Source organism: Pleurodeles waltl, chromosome 4_2 (genome assembly GCF_031143425.1).
Source record: "Pleurodeles waltl isolate 20211129_DDA chromosome 4_2, aPleWal1.hap1.20221129, whole genome shotgun sequence".
NCBI classification, from domain to species: domain Eukaryota; kingdom Metazoa; phylum Chordata; class Amphibia; order Caudata; family Salamandridae; genus Pleurodeles; species Pleurodeles waltl.
Window position 1 is genome coordinate 27,790,318 of NC_090443.1, and position 18,206 is coordinate 27,808,523.

Sequence of the window (18,206 nt, forward strand, 5' to 3'; positions counted from 1 at the left end):
GGTTAGGGAAGAAGACGTAAATGAACAGAGGGTCTCTGTAGATGGACAGTGTGTGTTTGAGAAAGCACATAAACCAAACCAGTTCTTTGGCTTTCAATCCATATTTAGAAAGGAGCATATGGATCTTCAGAGCTCCTCTAAACTGATCATTTGGGTTAAAAATGGAGATGCAGGTGAAGAGAGTTCCAAAGGGAAGAGCATAGCTAATGTATGAATGGCCACTCCTTTATTGCCCCTAAAACAGAAATGTGTTGGTTGGTCTGCAGCCAACAGGTTTTTGGAGGTTGTCCTTGGGTGTCGGATAGGAACACTTAGCCTTATACGGTCTTCACCAATATCCAGACAAATTGCTGTGAATGATTTCTTATTTGGTTTTGCAGCAAGAAATCATTTAAAAGGTTACTAAATGGTGGTGATCTGCACCAAATACCTTTTTCTAGGTTTTATAATCCGATTTGTAGCCGCTCATATCTTTTATGGAATTTTCAAATACTTGTCTCTTTAACATAGTGCACCAAAACGTTGCTTCTGGACATTGTCTCCGTCTCCCGAGAATAAGAGTAGCAGTGTTGCAATCTGCTGTTCTTGTAAAGCCTTCCTTAGTCTGCTCAGCCTAGCTTATTGGGTATTAGAACATTGGAACGTTGGGAGCTCCATTGGAGACAGTGGAGTGCTCTCGGCTTTTACTGGCTGGTAACATCAACATTCCAATGTTCTTTGTTCACAGCAAAAGCTGTGAACAAAGGCCTCATGGAGCCCGAGGGGATCTCAGTCCCCTCTGGCTCCGTGAAGAATATAATAGTCAGCCGCTAGTATGAGCAACTTGGGTATAATGTATAGCAAATTTAAACTGCATAAGCACTACATAGAAATCAAGTACTTAAAAGGCACTGAGTATTGCTGCTCTATAAAGGTATCTCAAGTGACAGTATTTTACTCACAGTATGAGGTTTTGGGCTCTCATCTCTGGACCTGCAGCATGAGCATGTTAAGGTATTGCATTCCAACAACTACAGCTGCCTTCGAGAGGTGATAAGAACCACTGTGTGTTCGCAGTGCAGGGAAAGCAGTCTTTTGTATTGAATAAAATCATTTACTGTCGACCTTGACATAAAGGTTTTCCAGAGACTGGGTTGTGGAATCTCTAGGAGCTGAGCAGGAATTCCAGAAACTTTTGGGATGTTTCAAGCAGGCTGAAATCTAGGCAGTCTCTGACATCTTTGTGGTTTCAGAAGTTGCCACGGAGCCTTAAGAGGTTTGTGAAAGTTAAGTATTAAATTTAAGAAATTAAGAGAAACAAGACTGCCCTATGAATTCTGTGGGGGGGGCTTTGAAAGTAAATGCACCTGTTACTTCCAATGATGAGGCTGTTAACAAATAAGAGATTTTAAATAATGCTGAGTGTCTTCATAGAGTTGCCAAGTTAAGTTATCCTCCAAATTAGAGCTATCTCAGACTCATCACTTACAGTATTTCCCTCTTACTATTAATTTCTGGCTGAAAGTAATGGAGCCAGGTTACAAAGGCCGTGGAGTTTGTTAGAAACTGTCAGCAGCAGCACTACCTCGGTTATCCCTCCTATTTAATCAGTGCCTTTGATTTTATTTTCTTTAAATGTGGTGCTAAAATAGCCCTGCACCCCCCTCCTTAATTAAGCACATGTGGGCCCCAGCGGCACATATTAACAACTAAAAAGATTTTGTATTGTTGCTTTGCTGTTGTAATTCCCACATTTGTTGAAAAACCGTTTTCTTCACTATGTTTGCATCTTGCCTTTGTGGTGATATGTTGAATCTTCTGTCTGTACATAGGAAGGGATTCCAGCCTTTAAATGTTTCATAATTTTGATGCTAATAAAGGCATGGACATCCAAGGTGTTTTTTTTTTTTTGTTTTTTTTAAATTTTTTATTGTTCTGTGAGCAAGCCATGTATAGGACTCTGGTACATACAAACATCACAGCTAGCAAGTATGATCTTTAAATTAATTAAACAAGCTTTAATTGCAAAGACCTGAAGAAGACAATCAAGACTGCATCAATAATTTAACTTGGAGTTTTGTTTAATTACCATCCTCTGTACTTATGTCGTCCTCTGTCTTGATCCCATTTGTCATTCTCCTCTGTCCTGCAAACCTTCAAAAGCCTGCTCAGCAACAACTTGTCCACCACGTAACCCATATCTCCTTTCTCCCATCTCAAATTCCCTCTCCATTTACTTGTACTTTCGCATTTCTTCCTCTTATTCGCTGTTGCTCGAATTGTGATTTATTTTCTCATCCCGCTAGATAGTAGCGATGAGTCGGAGACCTCAGAAGAGAGCGACATTGACGGTGAAGCCTCCTCAGCCCTGCTCATCCAGGTAACTTGCTCCAACTCCTTCTGTACTTTTTCCAATCTATTACAACAGCAGTGAATAGACACATTTATATTGACTTTATTTTAGAGATTCCTATATCCGCAAAACTCTTGTAGACTTGGAGGGGGAAAGCAGGCAATAAGGTGGAGTCTGAATAGGGGAACTCCACCTCCACTGTGGAGGGGTGGAAGGAAATGATCAAATACATTTATTGGGCAGTTCCAGGATTTGAGCACAAACTGTTATAGGAAGCTGTCTCTCATTTGGGTTTCCATACAGGATGAAATGGTTTACAGGCAATGAAAATAGATAAGGAAAGCCACAAGGGGAGGAAGCCTTGCAGGATAGTAGTTGTGGGAAGGACACGAAGGCAGTCGTAAGACCTGATGTTTGATGTTGGTGTCTCCCCTATAAAAATGGGACTCTACAGAAATGTGCTAGCCAGATTTTGCATCTACAGGTAACATAGCTGAGAAATAGAAAATGGTACTACAGTCTGGACAAGTCCCAAAAAAGACTAGTACCAAGCATGAACTTAGCTTTGAAGCCTCTCACAACCAGACCCTGACAAGGCATTATGGCTCATAAAAGCAACCTTATTTTGTATTTTTCTTAGCAAAAGGTGAGCATTGTAAATATTTGTACATGCAAGGAAATACATATTTTTATTAGATCTTAATTAGTTTATATCCTGAGGTAGGCATGAAAAATGCTATTGCAGTCAGTTTAATAAATTTGTGAGTAGAATTATTCGGAGGAAGGAAAACACCTACCTGGTCGTGTTGGGAGCCTAGGTCCTTTTCCCTAGGTGGAGGCGTGTGGGTGCTAAGGTACACTTGATTAGTTGGAGTTTATCTGCCCTGGGGTTTGGCAGAATCGGGTAAATCAGGGGCTGGTACAATCACACTGAAAGGGGGTTTACGGAGCTGGTAGGTCTCCATTATGGGATCTTTCATAGATTAACATGTTTAATCATTCCCTGTCGTCGCAGTGGTCCCACGGTAACTTAATAAAGCTGTGTGTGTGTATATATATATATATATATATATATATATATATATATATATATATATATATATATATATATATATATATATATATATATATATATATATATATTCGATGGCATGTGTAGCTGCAGATACACATGCTGTGCACAGTCCGCCATCTGGTGTTGGGCTCGGAGTGTTACAAGTTGTTTTTCTTCGAAGAAGTCTTTTCGAGTCACGAGAACGAGGGACTCCTCCCATTTCGAGTCCATTGCGCATGGGCGTCGACTCCATCTTAGATTGTTTTTTTTCCGCCATCGGGTTCGGACGTGTTCCTTTTCGCTCCGTGTTTCGGGTCGGAAAGTTAGTTAGAATCTCGGGGAAAAAACTTCGGTATTGTTTGCGTTCGGTATCGGGTTAGTTAGACCAAATCGACACCGAATTCTGAAGAGCTCCGGTGGCCCTTCGGGGTTTTTTCGATCCCCCGTCGGGGCCTGGTCGGCCCGGCCACGTGCGACTTCAAGGCTCATGGAACGGACCCCATTCCGCTTCTGCCCAAAATGCCATCACAAGTATCCGTATACGGATCACCATCTGGTCTGTAACTTGTGCTTGTCCCCCGAGCACAAGGAGGATACTTGTGAAGCCTGTCGAGCGTTTCGGTCGAGGAAGACGCTGAGAGACCGAAGAGCCAGGAGACTGCAAATGGCGTCCACGCCGACAGGTCAAGAACGCTTCGAGGAGGAAGAAGAAGCTTTCTCCATCCGCGAGTCGGATTCTGAAGAACTCGACGCCGAAGAAACACACCAAACCGTGAGTAAGACGTCGAAAATCAAGACTCACGAGAAGTCTACAAAAGCCCAGGGGACGCCACCGCCAACAGGCCATGGCTTAACCCGAAAACTAGGTGACCCATCCAAGGTACCGAAAAAGGGCATGCTAGTGTTGAAGTCATCCGACTCCGGTCGAGATACCGCCACACAGCAACCTCGGAGCCGAGACAGCGGCTCCGAGAAACTTCGGGACAGAGACAGCGGCACCGAATAATTTCGGCACCGAGACACCACGCCGAAAACAAAGAAGGTTTCTTCGGAGCCTAAAAAGACTTCCGAAAAGGTTTTGGTTCTGAAACAGCCAGCCTCGGAGCCGAAAACTAGTTCCTATACAGAGGAACAAGGATTAACCTCCCAATTACACAGATTTGGAGAGGAGCTTCAAGCTGTAGAGCCTGACTACACGCAAAGAAGGCTTCATATTCATGAGGACACAGGGAAGATAACCACTCTTCTCCCAATCAAAATAAAAAGGAAACTTGCCTTTCAACAAAAGGACAAGCAACCACAAGCAAAGGTGGCAAGGAAAACAACCCCACCACCGTCTCCACCACCATCAATACATGCATCACCAGCAACAACTCCACCACTGATGCACTCACCAGCTCATACCACAATGAGTCAGGATGATCCCGATGCATGGGACCTCTACGATGCTCCAGTGTCTGACAATAGCCCAGACTCTTATCCTACAAAACCGTCACCACCTGAGGACCGTACATCCTATACACAGGTGGTCGCAAGGGCAGCCGAGTTTCACAATGTCTCCTTACATTCGGAACCAATTGAGGATGACTTTCTCTTTAACACCCTATCCTCCACCCATAGCCAGTATCAATGCCTTCCCATGCTCCCAGGAATGCTAAGACATTCAAAAAAAATTTTTCAGGATCCAGTTAAAGGCAGAGCCATAACTCCAAGGGAGAAAAAATATAAGCCACCGCCCACAGATCCAATATATATCACAACACAACTAACACCGGACTCGGTAGTTGTGGGGGCAGCTCGTAAGAGAGCCAACTCTCATACCTCAGGCGACGCACCACCTCCAGACAAGGAGAGCCGCAAATTTGATGCTGCGGGAAAAAGGGTTGCAGCACAAGCAGCAAATCAGTGGCGTATTGCCAATTCACAAGCACTTTTGGCAAGATACGACAGGGCTCACTGGGATGAAATGCAACATTTCATCGAACACTTACCCAAGGAGTTCCAAAAAAGAGCGCAACAGGTGGTGGAAGAGGGACAAAGTATCTCAAATAATCAGATACGGTCTTCCATGGATGCAGCAGATACTGCTGCAAGGACAATAAACACTGCAGTCACAATACGAAGGCACGCATGGCTGCGCACTTCTGGGTTCAAACCAGAAATCCAGCAGGCTGTGCTCAATATGCCGTTTAATGAACAGCAATTGTTTGGGCCGGAGGTAGACACTGCCATCGAAAAACTCAAAAAGGACACCGATACAGCCAAAGCCATGGGCGCACTCTACTCCCCGCAGAGCAGAGGCACATTTCAGAAAACACCTTTTAGGGGAGGGTTTCGAGGTCAACCCACAGAAACCACAACCTCACAAACAAGGCCTACCTACCAGGGTCAATATCAAAGGGGAGGTTTTCGGGGGCAATTTAGAGGGGGCCAATTCCCAAAAAATAGAGGAAAATTCCAAGGCCCCAAAACCCCTCAAAATAAGCAGTGACTCACAAGTCACACACCCCCATCACATAACACCTGTGGGGGAAAGACTAAGCCAATTTTACAAACTTTGGGAGGAAATAACAACAGACACTTGGGTCTTAGCAATTATCCAGCATGGTTATTGCATAGAATTTCGCCAATTCCCTCCAAACGTCCCACCGAAAACACACAATATGTCAAAACAACATATAGATCTTCTAGGACTAGAAGTTCAAGCATTGCTACAAAAGGACGCAATAGAATTAGTTCCAATTCAACAGAAAAACACAGGAGTTTACTCACTGTACTTTCTAATACCCAAAAAGGACAAAACTCTGAGACCAATACTAGATCTCAGAACACTAAATACCTACATCAAATCAGACCACTTTCACATGGTCACGTTACAAGACGTAATTCCACTGCTCAAACAGCAAGACTACATGACAACATTAGATCTAAAAGATGCGTATTTCCATATACCAATACATCCTTCACACAGGAAATACCTAAGGTTCGTATTCCAAGGAATACATTACCAATTCAAAGTGTTGCCATTCGGAATAACAACTGCGCCAAGAGTTTTTACAAAATGCCTGGCAGTAGTAGCTGCACATATCAGAAGGCAGCAAATACATGTGTTCCCGTACTTAGACGACTGGTTAATCAAAACCAACACGCTAAGACAATGTTCACAGCACACAAACTACGTCATACAGACCCTTCACAGGCTAGGTTTCTTGATCAACTACACAAAGTCACACCTTTTGCCGTGTCAAACACAGCAATACTTAGGAGCAACAATCAACACAGCAAAAGGGATTACCACTCCAAGTCCACAAAGGGTTCAAACATTTCACAAGGTAATACAGGCCATGTATCCAACACAAAAGATACAAGTCAAAATGGTAATGAAACTCCTAGGCATGATGTCTTCATGCATAGCCATTGTCCCAAATGCAAGATTGCACATGCGGCCCTTACAACAGTGCCTAGCATCACAATGGTCACAAGCACAGGGTCAACTTCTAGATCTGGTGTTGATAGACCGCCAAACATACATCTCGCTTCTATGGTGGAACAGTACAAATTTAAACCGAGGGCGGCCTTTCCAAGACCCAGTGCCACAATACGTCATAACGACGGATGCTTCCATGACAGGGTGGGGAGCACACCTCAATCAACACAGCATCCAAGGACAATGGGACATACATCAGAGGCAGTTTCACATAAATCACTTAGAACTGTTAGCAGTATTTCTAGCGCTGAAAGCATTTCAACCCATAATAACCTAAAAATACATTCTTGTCAAAACAGACAACATGACAACAATGTATTATCTAAACAAACAAGGAGGGACACACTCGACACAGTTGTGCCTCCTAACACAAAAAATATGGCATTGGGCGATTCACAACCACATTCGCCTAATAGCACAATTTATTCCAGGGATTCAAAACCAGTTGGCAGACAATCTCTCTCGAGATCACCAACAAACCCACGAATGGGAAATTCACCCCCAAATACTAAACAATTACTTTCAAATTTGGGGAACACCTCAAATAGATCTATTTGCAACAAAACAAACTCAAACTCATACTAATAGCACCAACATGGGCAAGGCAACCCTGGTACACAACACTACTAGACCTTTCAGTAGTACCTCATGTCAAACTACCCAACAGACCAGATCTGTTAACACAACACAAACAACAGATCAGACATCCAAATCCAGCATCGTTGAATCTAGCAATTTGGCTCCTGAAATCCTAGAATTCGGGCACTTAGACCTCACACAGGAATGTATGGAGGTCATAAAACAAGCTAGAAAACCTACCACTAGACACTGCTATGCAAATAAGTGGAAAAGATTTGTTTATTACTGCCATAATAATCAAATTCAACCTTTACACGCATCTGCAAAAGAAATAGTAGGATACTTACTACATTTGCAAAACTCTAACCTAGCTTTCTCTTCCATTAAAATACATCTTACGGCAATTTCTGCTTACCTACAAATTACGCACTCAATTTCATTGTTTAGGATACCAGTCATAAAGGCGTTCATGGAAGGCCTAAAGAGAATTATACCACCAAGAACACCACCAGTTCCTTCATGGAACCTCAACATTGTCCTAACACGACTCATGGGACCACCTTTTGAGCCCATGCACTCTTGTGAAATGCAATACTTAACGTGGAAAGTTGCATTTTTAATTGCCATCACATCTCTAAGAAGAGTGAGTGAGATTCAAGCCTGTTCGATGGCATATGTTGCTGCAGATACACATGTTTGGCACAGTCCGCTGCCTGGTGTTGGGCTCGGAGTATTACAAGTTGTTTTTCTTCGAAGAAGTCTTTTTGGTCACGGGACCGAAGGACTCCTCCCTCTTTGGCTCCATTGCGCATGGGCGTCGACTCCTTCTTAGATTGTTTTTTTTCCGCTGTCGGGTTCGGACGTATTCCTTTTCGCTCCGTGTTTCGGTTCGGAAAGTTAGTCAGAATCTCGGAAGAAAGCGTCGGTATTGTTCCGTTCGGTATCGGGATAGTTAGGTACATCGACACCGATCATCGGAAGACTTTGGGGCAGTTTCGATCCCCCATCGGGGCCTGGTCGGCCCGACCGCGTGCGACATCGAAGCCGATGGAACGGACCCCGTTTCGTTTCTGCCCAAAATGTCACAGTAAGTATCCTTATACAGATCAGCACTTGGTCTGTAACTTGTGCTTGTCCCCCGAGCACAAGGAGGATACCTGTGAAGCCTGTCGAGCCTTCCGGTCCAGAAAAACACTCCGGGACCGAAGAGCCAGGCGTCACCAAATGGCGTCCACGTCGACAAAACAACGTTTCGACGACGAAGAGGAAACATTCTCGGTTCCGGAATCAGAATCCGGAGACTCCGACGTCGAACAACAGCAACAAACTGTGAGTAAGACGTCGAAAAGTAAATCCATCGACAAACCGAAAGCCCAGGGGACGCCACTGCCAACAGGCCATGGCTCGACCCATAAATCAGGCGACCCGTCGAAGGGGCCGAAAAAGGGCACGCCCATAGCGAAGACACCCGACTCCGGTCGAGGGACCGCCATGGAGCAACCTCGGAGCCGAGAAAGCGGCTCCGAGAGACAAAAACAAGATACCGGCACCGAAAAACATCGGCACCGAGAATCCATGCCGAAAGGAACAAAAATTCTGTCGGTGCCGAAACCGAAAAAAGATTCTCTCTCGGCGCCGAAAAATACCACACCTTCATCCTACTCAGAGGAACAAGGACTAAGTGGCCAGATGCACAAATTTGGACAAGAGCTCCAAAGTGTAGAATCGGACTACACACCAAAGAGACTGTGCATCCAGCAAGATACAGGGAAGATATCAACCCTTCCCCCAATCATGAGGAAAAGAAAGATCGGACTTCCAAAGGATGACACACACCCACAAGCCAAAGTGGTTAAAAAAGTCACGCCTCCGCCCTCTCCTCCACAGGCATCGCCGGCACAAACACCGCCACAAATGCACTCACCAGCGCAAACTACCATAAGTCATGACGATCAGGATCAAGACCCTTGGGACCTGTATGACACCCCAGTGCCGGACAATGATCCCGAGTCATACCCCACAAAGCCGTCACCGCCAGAGGACAGTACCTCATACTCGCAACTGGTGGCTAGGGCTGCAGACTTCCACAATGTCCAACTGCATTCCGATCCTATAGAGGATGATTTCTTATTTAACACCCTCTCGGCTACACATAGCCAATATCAATGTCTCCCAATGCTACCAGGGATGTTACGGCACGCAAAAAAATTTTTGAGGAGCCCGTAAAATCAAGAGCCATCACCCCAAGGGTGGATAAGAAATACAAACCACCACCCACAGACCCAGTGTTTATTACTTCGCAGTTACCACCCGACTCTGTGGTAGTAGGGGCAGCTCGCAAAAGAGCAAATTCACATACATCTGGCGACGCCCCACCTCCGGACAAAGAAAGCCGAAAATTTGACGCGGCAGGGAAAAGAGTGGCGTCACAGGCAGCCAACCAGTGGCGCATCGCAAATTCACAAGCGCTGCTGGCCAGATATGACCGCGCACACTGGGACGAGATGCAACTTCTCGTAGACCATCTTCCCCAGGAATACCAAAAAAGGGCGCAGCAAATAGTGGAAGAGGGACAAACGATCTCAAACAATCAAATCCGCTCTTCACTAGACGCAGCCGATACTGCAGCAAGAACAGTCAACACTGCTGTCACCATAAGGAGACACGCTTGGCTACGCACTTCAGGCTTCAAACCTGAAATCCAGCAGGCTGTCCTTAATATGCCCTTCAACGAGAAACAACTGTTTGGCTCGGAAGTGGATACAGCCATTGAAAAACTTAAAAAGGACACAGACACGGCCAAAGCCATGGGCGCACTCTACTCCCCGCAGAGCAGAGGCTCTTTCAGAAAAACTCCATTTAGAGGGGGGTTTCGTGGCCAACCCACAGACACCACCAGCCAACAATCAAGAACCACACCATATCAGGGTTCCTTCCAAAGGGGTGGTTTCAGGGGATATCGGGGGGTCAATTCCCAAGGAGTAGGGGAAGATTCCAAACTCCAAAAACACCTCCACCTAAACAGTGACTTTCAAGTCACGCAACCCCTTCACTCAACACCAGTGGGGGGAAGACTAAGCCAATTCTACCAATCTTGGCAACAGATTACAACAGACAATTGGGTATTAGCAGTAATCCAACATGGCTATTGCATAGAATTCCACAACTTCCCACCAAACATCCCCCCCAAAACACGCAAAATGTCACAACATCATTTAGAACTTTTAGGACTAGAAGTTCAAGCACTACTGCAAAAGGATGCAATAGAATTAGTACCAGTACAACAAAAAAACACAGGAGTTTACTCCCTGTACTTTCTAATTCCAAAAAGAGACGAAACATTGAGACCAATATTAGATCTCAGGACACTAAATACCTACATCATATCGGACCATTTTCACATGGTCACACTACAAGACATCATTCCACTGCTCAAACAGCAAGATTACATGACCACATTAGACCTAAAGGATGCGTACTTTCATATACCAATACACCCTTCTCACAGAAAGTACCTACGGTTCGTATTCAAAGGAATACATTACCAATTCAAGGTGTTGCCATTCGGAATAACAACTGCACCAAGAGTGTTCACAAAATGTCTAGCAGTAGTAGCAGCACACATCAGGAGACAACAGATACATGTGTTCCCTTACCTAGACGACTGGCTAATCAAAACCAAGACAGTAAAAAAATGCGCAAACGACACCACCTTTGTCATACAAACCCTTCACAAACTGGGGTTTTCCATCAACTACACAAAATAACACCTAGAACCGTGTCAAACACAACAATATCTAGGAGCAACCATCAACACATCAAAAGGAATTGCCACTCCAAGTCCACAAAGAGTGCAGGCATTCCACAAGCTAATAAGTGCTATGTTTCCAAACCAAAAGATACAAGCAAAATTTGCGCTAAAACTTCTAGGCATGATGTCATCATGCATAGCCATTGTCCCAAACGCAAGACTACACATGCGACCCTTACAACAGTGTCTAGCATCACAATGGTCACAGGCACAGGGTCAACTTCAAAATCTGGTGTTGGTAGACCGCCAAACATACCTCTCGCTTCTATGGTGGAACAGCAAAAATTTAAACAAAGGGCGGACATTTCAGGACCCAGTGCCTCAATACGTTATAACAACAGATGCTTCCATGACAGGGTGGGGAGCACACCTCAATCACCACAGCATTCAAGGACAATGGGATATACACGAAACAAAACTTCATATCAATTACCTAGAACTGTTGGCAGTATTTCTAGCGTTAAAAGCCTTCCAACCCATAATAACACACAAATACATTCTTGTCAAAACAGACAACATGACAACAATGTATTATCTAAACAAACAAGGAGGAACACACTCAACACAATTGTGCCTCCTAACACAAAAAATTTGGCAGTGGACGATTCACAACAACATTCGCCTAATAGCACAATTTATTCCAGGAATACAAAACCAACTAGCAGACAACCTTTCGCGAGACCACCAACAAGTCCACGAATGGGAAATTCACCCCCAAGTTCTGAACAAGTACTTTCAAATTTGGGGAACACCCCAGATAGATTTGTTCGCAACAAGAGAAAACTCAAAATGCCAAAACTTCGCATCCAGATACCCACACCGCGAATCACAAGGCAATGCTCTATGGATGAATTGGTCAGGGATATTTGCGTACGCTTTTCCCCCTCTCCCTCTCCTTCCATATCTAGTAAACAAGTTGAGTCAAAACCAACTCAAACTCATACTGATAGCACCCACATGGGCAAGACAACCTTGGTATACAACTCTACTAGACCTTTCACTAGTACCGCATGTCAAACTACCCAACAGGCCAGATCTGTTAACACAACACAAACAACAGATCAGACATCCAAACCCAGCATCATTGAATCTGGCAATTTGGCTCCTGAAATCCTAGAATTCGGACACTTGGACCTCACACAAGAATGCATGGAGGTCATAAAACAAGCTAGAAAACCTTCCACTAGACACTGCTATGCATCTAAGTGGAAAAGATTTGTTTACTACTGCCATGCCAATCAAATACAACCAGTACATGCCTCTACTAAAGACATAGTAGGATACTTACTACATTTGCAAAAAGCAAATCTCGCTTTTTCATCTATAAAAATACACCTCGCAGCTATATCTGCTTACCTACAAACTACTCATTCATCGTCTCTATTTAGAATACCAGTTATTAAAGCATTCATGGAAGGGCTAAAAAGAATTATACCACCAAGAACACCACCAGTTCCTTCATGGAACCTTAACATCGTCTTAACAAGACTCATGGGTCCCCCTTTCGAACCCATGCATTCCTGTGAAATACAATATCTAACCTGGAAGGTCGCATTTCTCATTGCAATCACATCCCTCAGAAGAGTAAGTGAAATACAGGCATTTACCATACAAGAACCATTTATTCAAATACACAACAATAAAATAGTTCTAAGAACAAATCCAAAATTTCTGCCAAAAGTAATCTCACCATTCCATTTAAATCAAACAGTAGAATTGCCAGTGTTCTTCCCACAACCAAATTCTGTGGCTGAAAGGGCACTACATACACTAGACATCAAAAGAGCACTAATGTATTACATTGACAGAACAAAGCTAATCAGGAAAACAAAACAACTGTTCATAGCTTTTCAAAAACCACACATAGGAAATCCAATCTCTAAACAAGGCATTGCTAGATGGATAGTCAGATGCATTCAAACATGCTATCTTAAAGCCAAAAGAGAATTGCCTATTACACCAAAGGCACACTCAACCAGAAAGAAAGGTGCTACAATGGCCTTTCTAGGAAACATTCCTATGAGCGAAATATGTAAGGCTGCAACCTGGTCTACGCCTCATACGTTTACTAAACACTACTGTGTAGACGTACTAAATGCACAACAAGCTACAGTGGGCCAAGCTGTACTAAGAACATTATTCCAAACTACTTCAACTCCTACAGGCTAAACCACCGCTTTTAGGGGAGGTAACTGCTTTATAGTCTATGCCAAACATGTGTATCTGCAGCAACATATGCCATCGAACTGAAAATGTCACTTACCCAGTGTACATCTGTTCGTGGCATTAGTCGCTGCAGATTCACATGTACCCTCCCACCTCCCCGGGAAGCCTGTAGCCGTTTAGAAGTAGATCATAAACCTTAAACATCTGAACATTTGTAAATAATTATTAGAAACTCTTATCATACATACATATTCACTCCATTGCATGGGCACTATTTATACCAAACAACTCCATCCTCACCCTCTGCGGGGAAAACAATCTAAGATGGAGTCGACGCCCATGCGCAATGGAGCCAAAGAGGGAGGAGTCCTTCGGTCCCGTGACCAAAAAGACTTCTTCGAAGAAAAACAACTTGTAATACTCCGAGCCCAACACCAGGCAGCGGACTGTGCCAAACATGTGAATCTGCAGCGACTAATGCCACGAACAGATGTACACTGGGTAAGTGACATTTTCATTACCATTCAAGAATCATTTATTCAAATACACAAAAATAGAGTTGTTCTACGGACCAATCCTAAATTTTTACCAAAAGTAATTTCACCGTTCCACCTAAATCAAACGGTAGAATTACCAGTGTTCTTCCCACAACCAGATTCTGTAGCCGAAAGAGCACTACATACATTAGACATCAAAAGAGCACTAATGTACTACATTGACAGAACAAAACTAATTCGAAAGACAAAACAATTATTTGTCGCCTTTCAAAAACCTCATACAGGAAATCCAATTTCAAAACAAGGCATTGCTAGATGGATAGTTAGGTGCATTCAAACCTGCTATCTTAAAGCTAAAAGAGAACTGCCTATTACACCAAAGGCACACTCAACCAGAAAGAAAGGTGCTACCATGGCCTTTCTAGGAAATATTCCAATGAACGAAATATGTAAGGCAGCAAGATGGTCTATGCCTCATACATTTACCAAGCACTACTGTGTAGATGTGCTAACTGCACAACAAGCAACAGTAGGTCAAGCTGTATTAAGAACATTATTTCAAACTACTTCAACTCCTACAGGCTGAACCACCGCTTTTGGGGAGATAACTGCTTACTAGTCTATGCACAGCATGTGTATCTGCAGCTACACATGCCATCGAACGGAAAATGTCACTTACCCAGTGTACATCTGTTCGTGGCATTAGTCGCTGCAGATTCACATGCGCCCACCTGCCTCCCCGGGAGCCTGTAGCCGTTTAGAAGTAGATCTTAAACATTTGTACATTTGTAAATATATTACTTAAAACTTTATTATGTACATACGCATTCACTCCATTGCATGGGCACTATTACTAGCATACACAACTCCTACCTCACCCTCTGCGGGCAAAACAATCTAAGATGGAGTCGACGCCCATGCGCAATGGACTCGAAATGGGAGGAGTCCCTCGGTCTCGTGACTCGAAAAGACTTCTTCGAAGAAAAACAACTTGTAACACTCCGAGCCCAACACCAGATGGCGGACTGTGCACAGCATGTGAATCTGCAGCGACTAATGCCACGAACAGATGTACACTGGGTAAGTGACATTTTTTATATATATATATATATATATATATATATATATATATATATATATATGTGTGTGTGTTCGATGGCATGTGTAGCTGCAGATACACATGCTGTGCACATCCCGCCATCTAGTGTTGGGCTCGGAGTGTTACAAGTTGTTTTTCTTCGAAGAAGTCTTTTCGAGTCACAAGATCTAGGGACTCCTCCCATTTCGGCTCCATTGCGCATGGGCGTCGACTCCATCTTAGATTGTTTTTTTCCGCCATCGGGTTCGGACGTGTTCCTTTTCGCTCCGTGTTTCGGGTCGGAAAGTTAGTTAGAATCTCAGAAATATCGTCGGTATTGTTTGCGTTCGGTATCTGGTTAGTTATAACAGATCAACACCGATTTTGAAGAGCTCCGGTGGCCCTTCGGGGTTTTTTCGATGCCCCGTCGGGGCCTGATCGGCCCGGCCACGTGTCTCTTCAAGGCTGATGGAACGGACCCCATTCCGATTCTGCCCAAAATGTCACAACAAGTATCCGTATACAGATCAGCATCTGGTCTGTAACTTGTGTTTGTCTCCAGAGCACAAGGAAGATACTTGTGAAGCCTGTCGAGCGTTTCGGTCCAGAAAGACATTAAGGGACCAAAGAGCTAGAAGACTGCAGATGGCATCGGCGCCGACAGGACAAGGGCGTTTCGAGGAGGAAGAAGAAACTTTCTCCATCCAAGAGTCGGACGAGCTCGATCCAGAAGAAACGCCGAAAACCGTGAGTAAGACGTCGAAACATAAAACTCACGAGAAGACCACAAAACCCAGGGGACGCCACCGCCAACAGGCAATGGCTTAACCCGAAAAATAGGTGACCGATCATCGGCACCGAAAAAGGGCACGCCGGTGTCGAAGTCATCCGACTCCGGTCGAGATACCGCCACTCAGCAATCTCGGGCCCGAGACAGTGGCTCCGAGCAAGTTCGGCACCGAGACAGCGGAACCGAAATAAGTCGGCACCGAGAGACCACGACGCCGAAAATAAAAAAGGTTTCGTTGGAACCAAAAAAAGCAGCCGAAAAGGTTTCGATACCTAAACATCCGGCCTCGGAACCGAAATAAAGTTCCTACACAGAGGAACAAGGACTGTCCTCACAAATGAAAACACACAGATTTGGACAGGAACTAGAGACAATGGAGCCAGACTACACCCAAAGAAGCCTCCACATCCAAAAAGAAACGGGGAAGATCAGCACTCTCCCTCCTATTAGAATGAAACGCAAACTTGCCTTCCAGGAGAAAGACAAGCAGCCACAGGCAAAGGTGGCTAAACAAGTAAGCCCGCCACCGTCCCGCAACGTTCTCCGCAACCATCACCAGTAGCCACTCCACCAATGATGCAATCCCCGACTCATACAGGGATGAGTCAGGACGATCCAGACGCGTGGGATCTTTATGATGCGCCAGTGTCAGATAATAGTCCTGACTGTTATCCAGCTAGACCGTCACCACCAGAAGATACTACAGCCTACGCTCAGGTGGTGTCTAGGGCAGTGGCGTTGCATAATGTCAGCCTACATTCAGAGCCAATTGAAGACGACTTTCTATTCAATACACTGTCGTCCACACACAGCCAGTACCAGAGTCTCCCCATGCTACCTGGAATGCTAAAGCACTCCAAACAAGTGTTTGAGGAGCCTGTAAAAGGAAGGGCCATTACTCCAAGAGTGGAGAAAAAATATAAACTGCCACCAACTGACCCCGTGTACATCACACAACAGCTAACACCGGACTCAGTAGTAGTAGGGGCAGCTCGCAAGAGGGCGAACTCACACACTTCAGGAGATGCACCACCTCCAGATAAGGAGAGTCGTAAATTCGACGCTGCGGGAAAAAGAGTGGCGGCACAGGCAGCAAACCAATGGCGTATTGCAAACTCACAGGCTTTGTTGGCCAGATACGATAGAGCTCATTGGGATGAAATGCAACACTTTATAGAACATTTGCCCAAGGAGTTCCAAAAGAGAGCACAGCAAGTAGTGGAAGAAGGACAGAGTATCTCAAACAATCAGATACGGTCAGCAATAGATGCAGCAGACACAGCTGCTAGAACTGTAAACACAGCAGTGACAATAAGGAGACATGCATGGCTGCGTACATCAGGATTCAAGCCGGAAATACAACAAGCCGTGCTGAATATGCCATTTAACGGACAGCAGTTGTTTGGGCCGGAGGTGGACACTGCCATCGAAAAGCTTAAAAAAGACACAGATACGGCCAAAGCCATGGGCGCACTCTACTCCCCACAGAGCAGAGGCACATTTCGAAAGACACAGTTTCGAGGGGGGTTTCGAGGACAAAGCACAGAACCCACAACCTCACAAACAAGGCCCACTTATCAAAGCCAATATCAGCGGGGAAGTTTTCGGGGACAATATAGAGGGGGACCGATCCAAAAAAGTAGAGGAAAATTCCAAAGTCCCAAAACTCCACAAAGCAAGCAGTGACTTACACATCACAAATCCCCAACACATAACACCTGTGGGGGGGAGACTAACCAAGTTCTACAAACAATGGGAGGAGATAACAACAGATACTTGGGTCTTAGCAATTATCCAGCATGGTTATTGCATAGAATTTCCCACCAAATGTCCCACCGAAAACACACAGCATGTCAAAGCAACACATGGATCTTCTACAACTAGAGGTCCAAGCGTTGTTACAAAAACAAGCAATAGAATTAGTACCAATTCATCAGAAAGGAACAGGAGTTTACTCTCTGTACTTCTTCATACCCAAAAAGGACAAAACTCTAAGACCTATATTAGATCTCAGAACGTTAAATACCTACATCAAATCAGATCACTTTCACATGGTGATGTTACAGGACGCAATCCCATTGCTCAAACAGCAAGACTACATGACAACACTAGACCTAAAGGATGCATACTTCCATATACCGATACATCCTTCACACAGAAAGTACCTAAGGTTTGTATTCCAAGGGGTACATTACCAATTCAAAGTGTTGCCATTTGGGATAACAACTGCGCCAAGAGTTTTCACAAAATGCCTGGCAGTGGTAGCTGCGCATATCAGAAGACAGCAAATACACGTCTTCCCGTACCTAGACGATTGGTTAATCAAAACCAACACGCAAAAACGGTGTTCACAACACACAAGGTACGTTATCGAGACCCTCCACAAACTAGGTTTCTCACTCAACTACACAA

General features: G+C 44.4%; 1 protein-coding gene across 1 annotated transcript in view; it reads left to right on the top strand.

Annotated features, from left to right (window-relative positions):
* The window catches only part of GTF2F1 (general transcription factor IIF subunit 1), a 185,435-nt gene that overhangs the window by 132,723 nt on the left and 34,506 nt on the right, over positions 1-18,206 (top strand). The window contains exon 11 of the mRNA XM_069230467.1: positions 2,286-2,359. Coding sequence (XP_069086568.1) covers positions 2,286-2,359 — 74 coding nt within the window. The remainder of the gene's footprint in view (positions 1-2,285; positions 2,360-18,206) is intronic.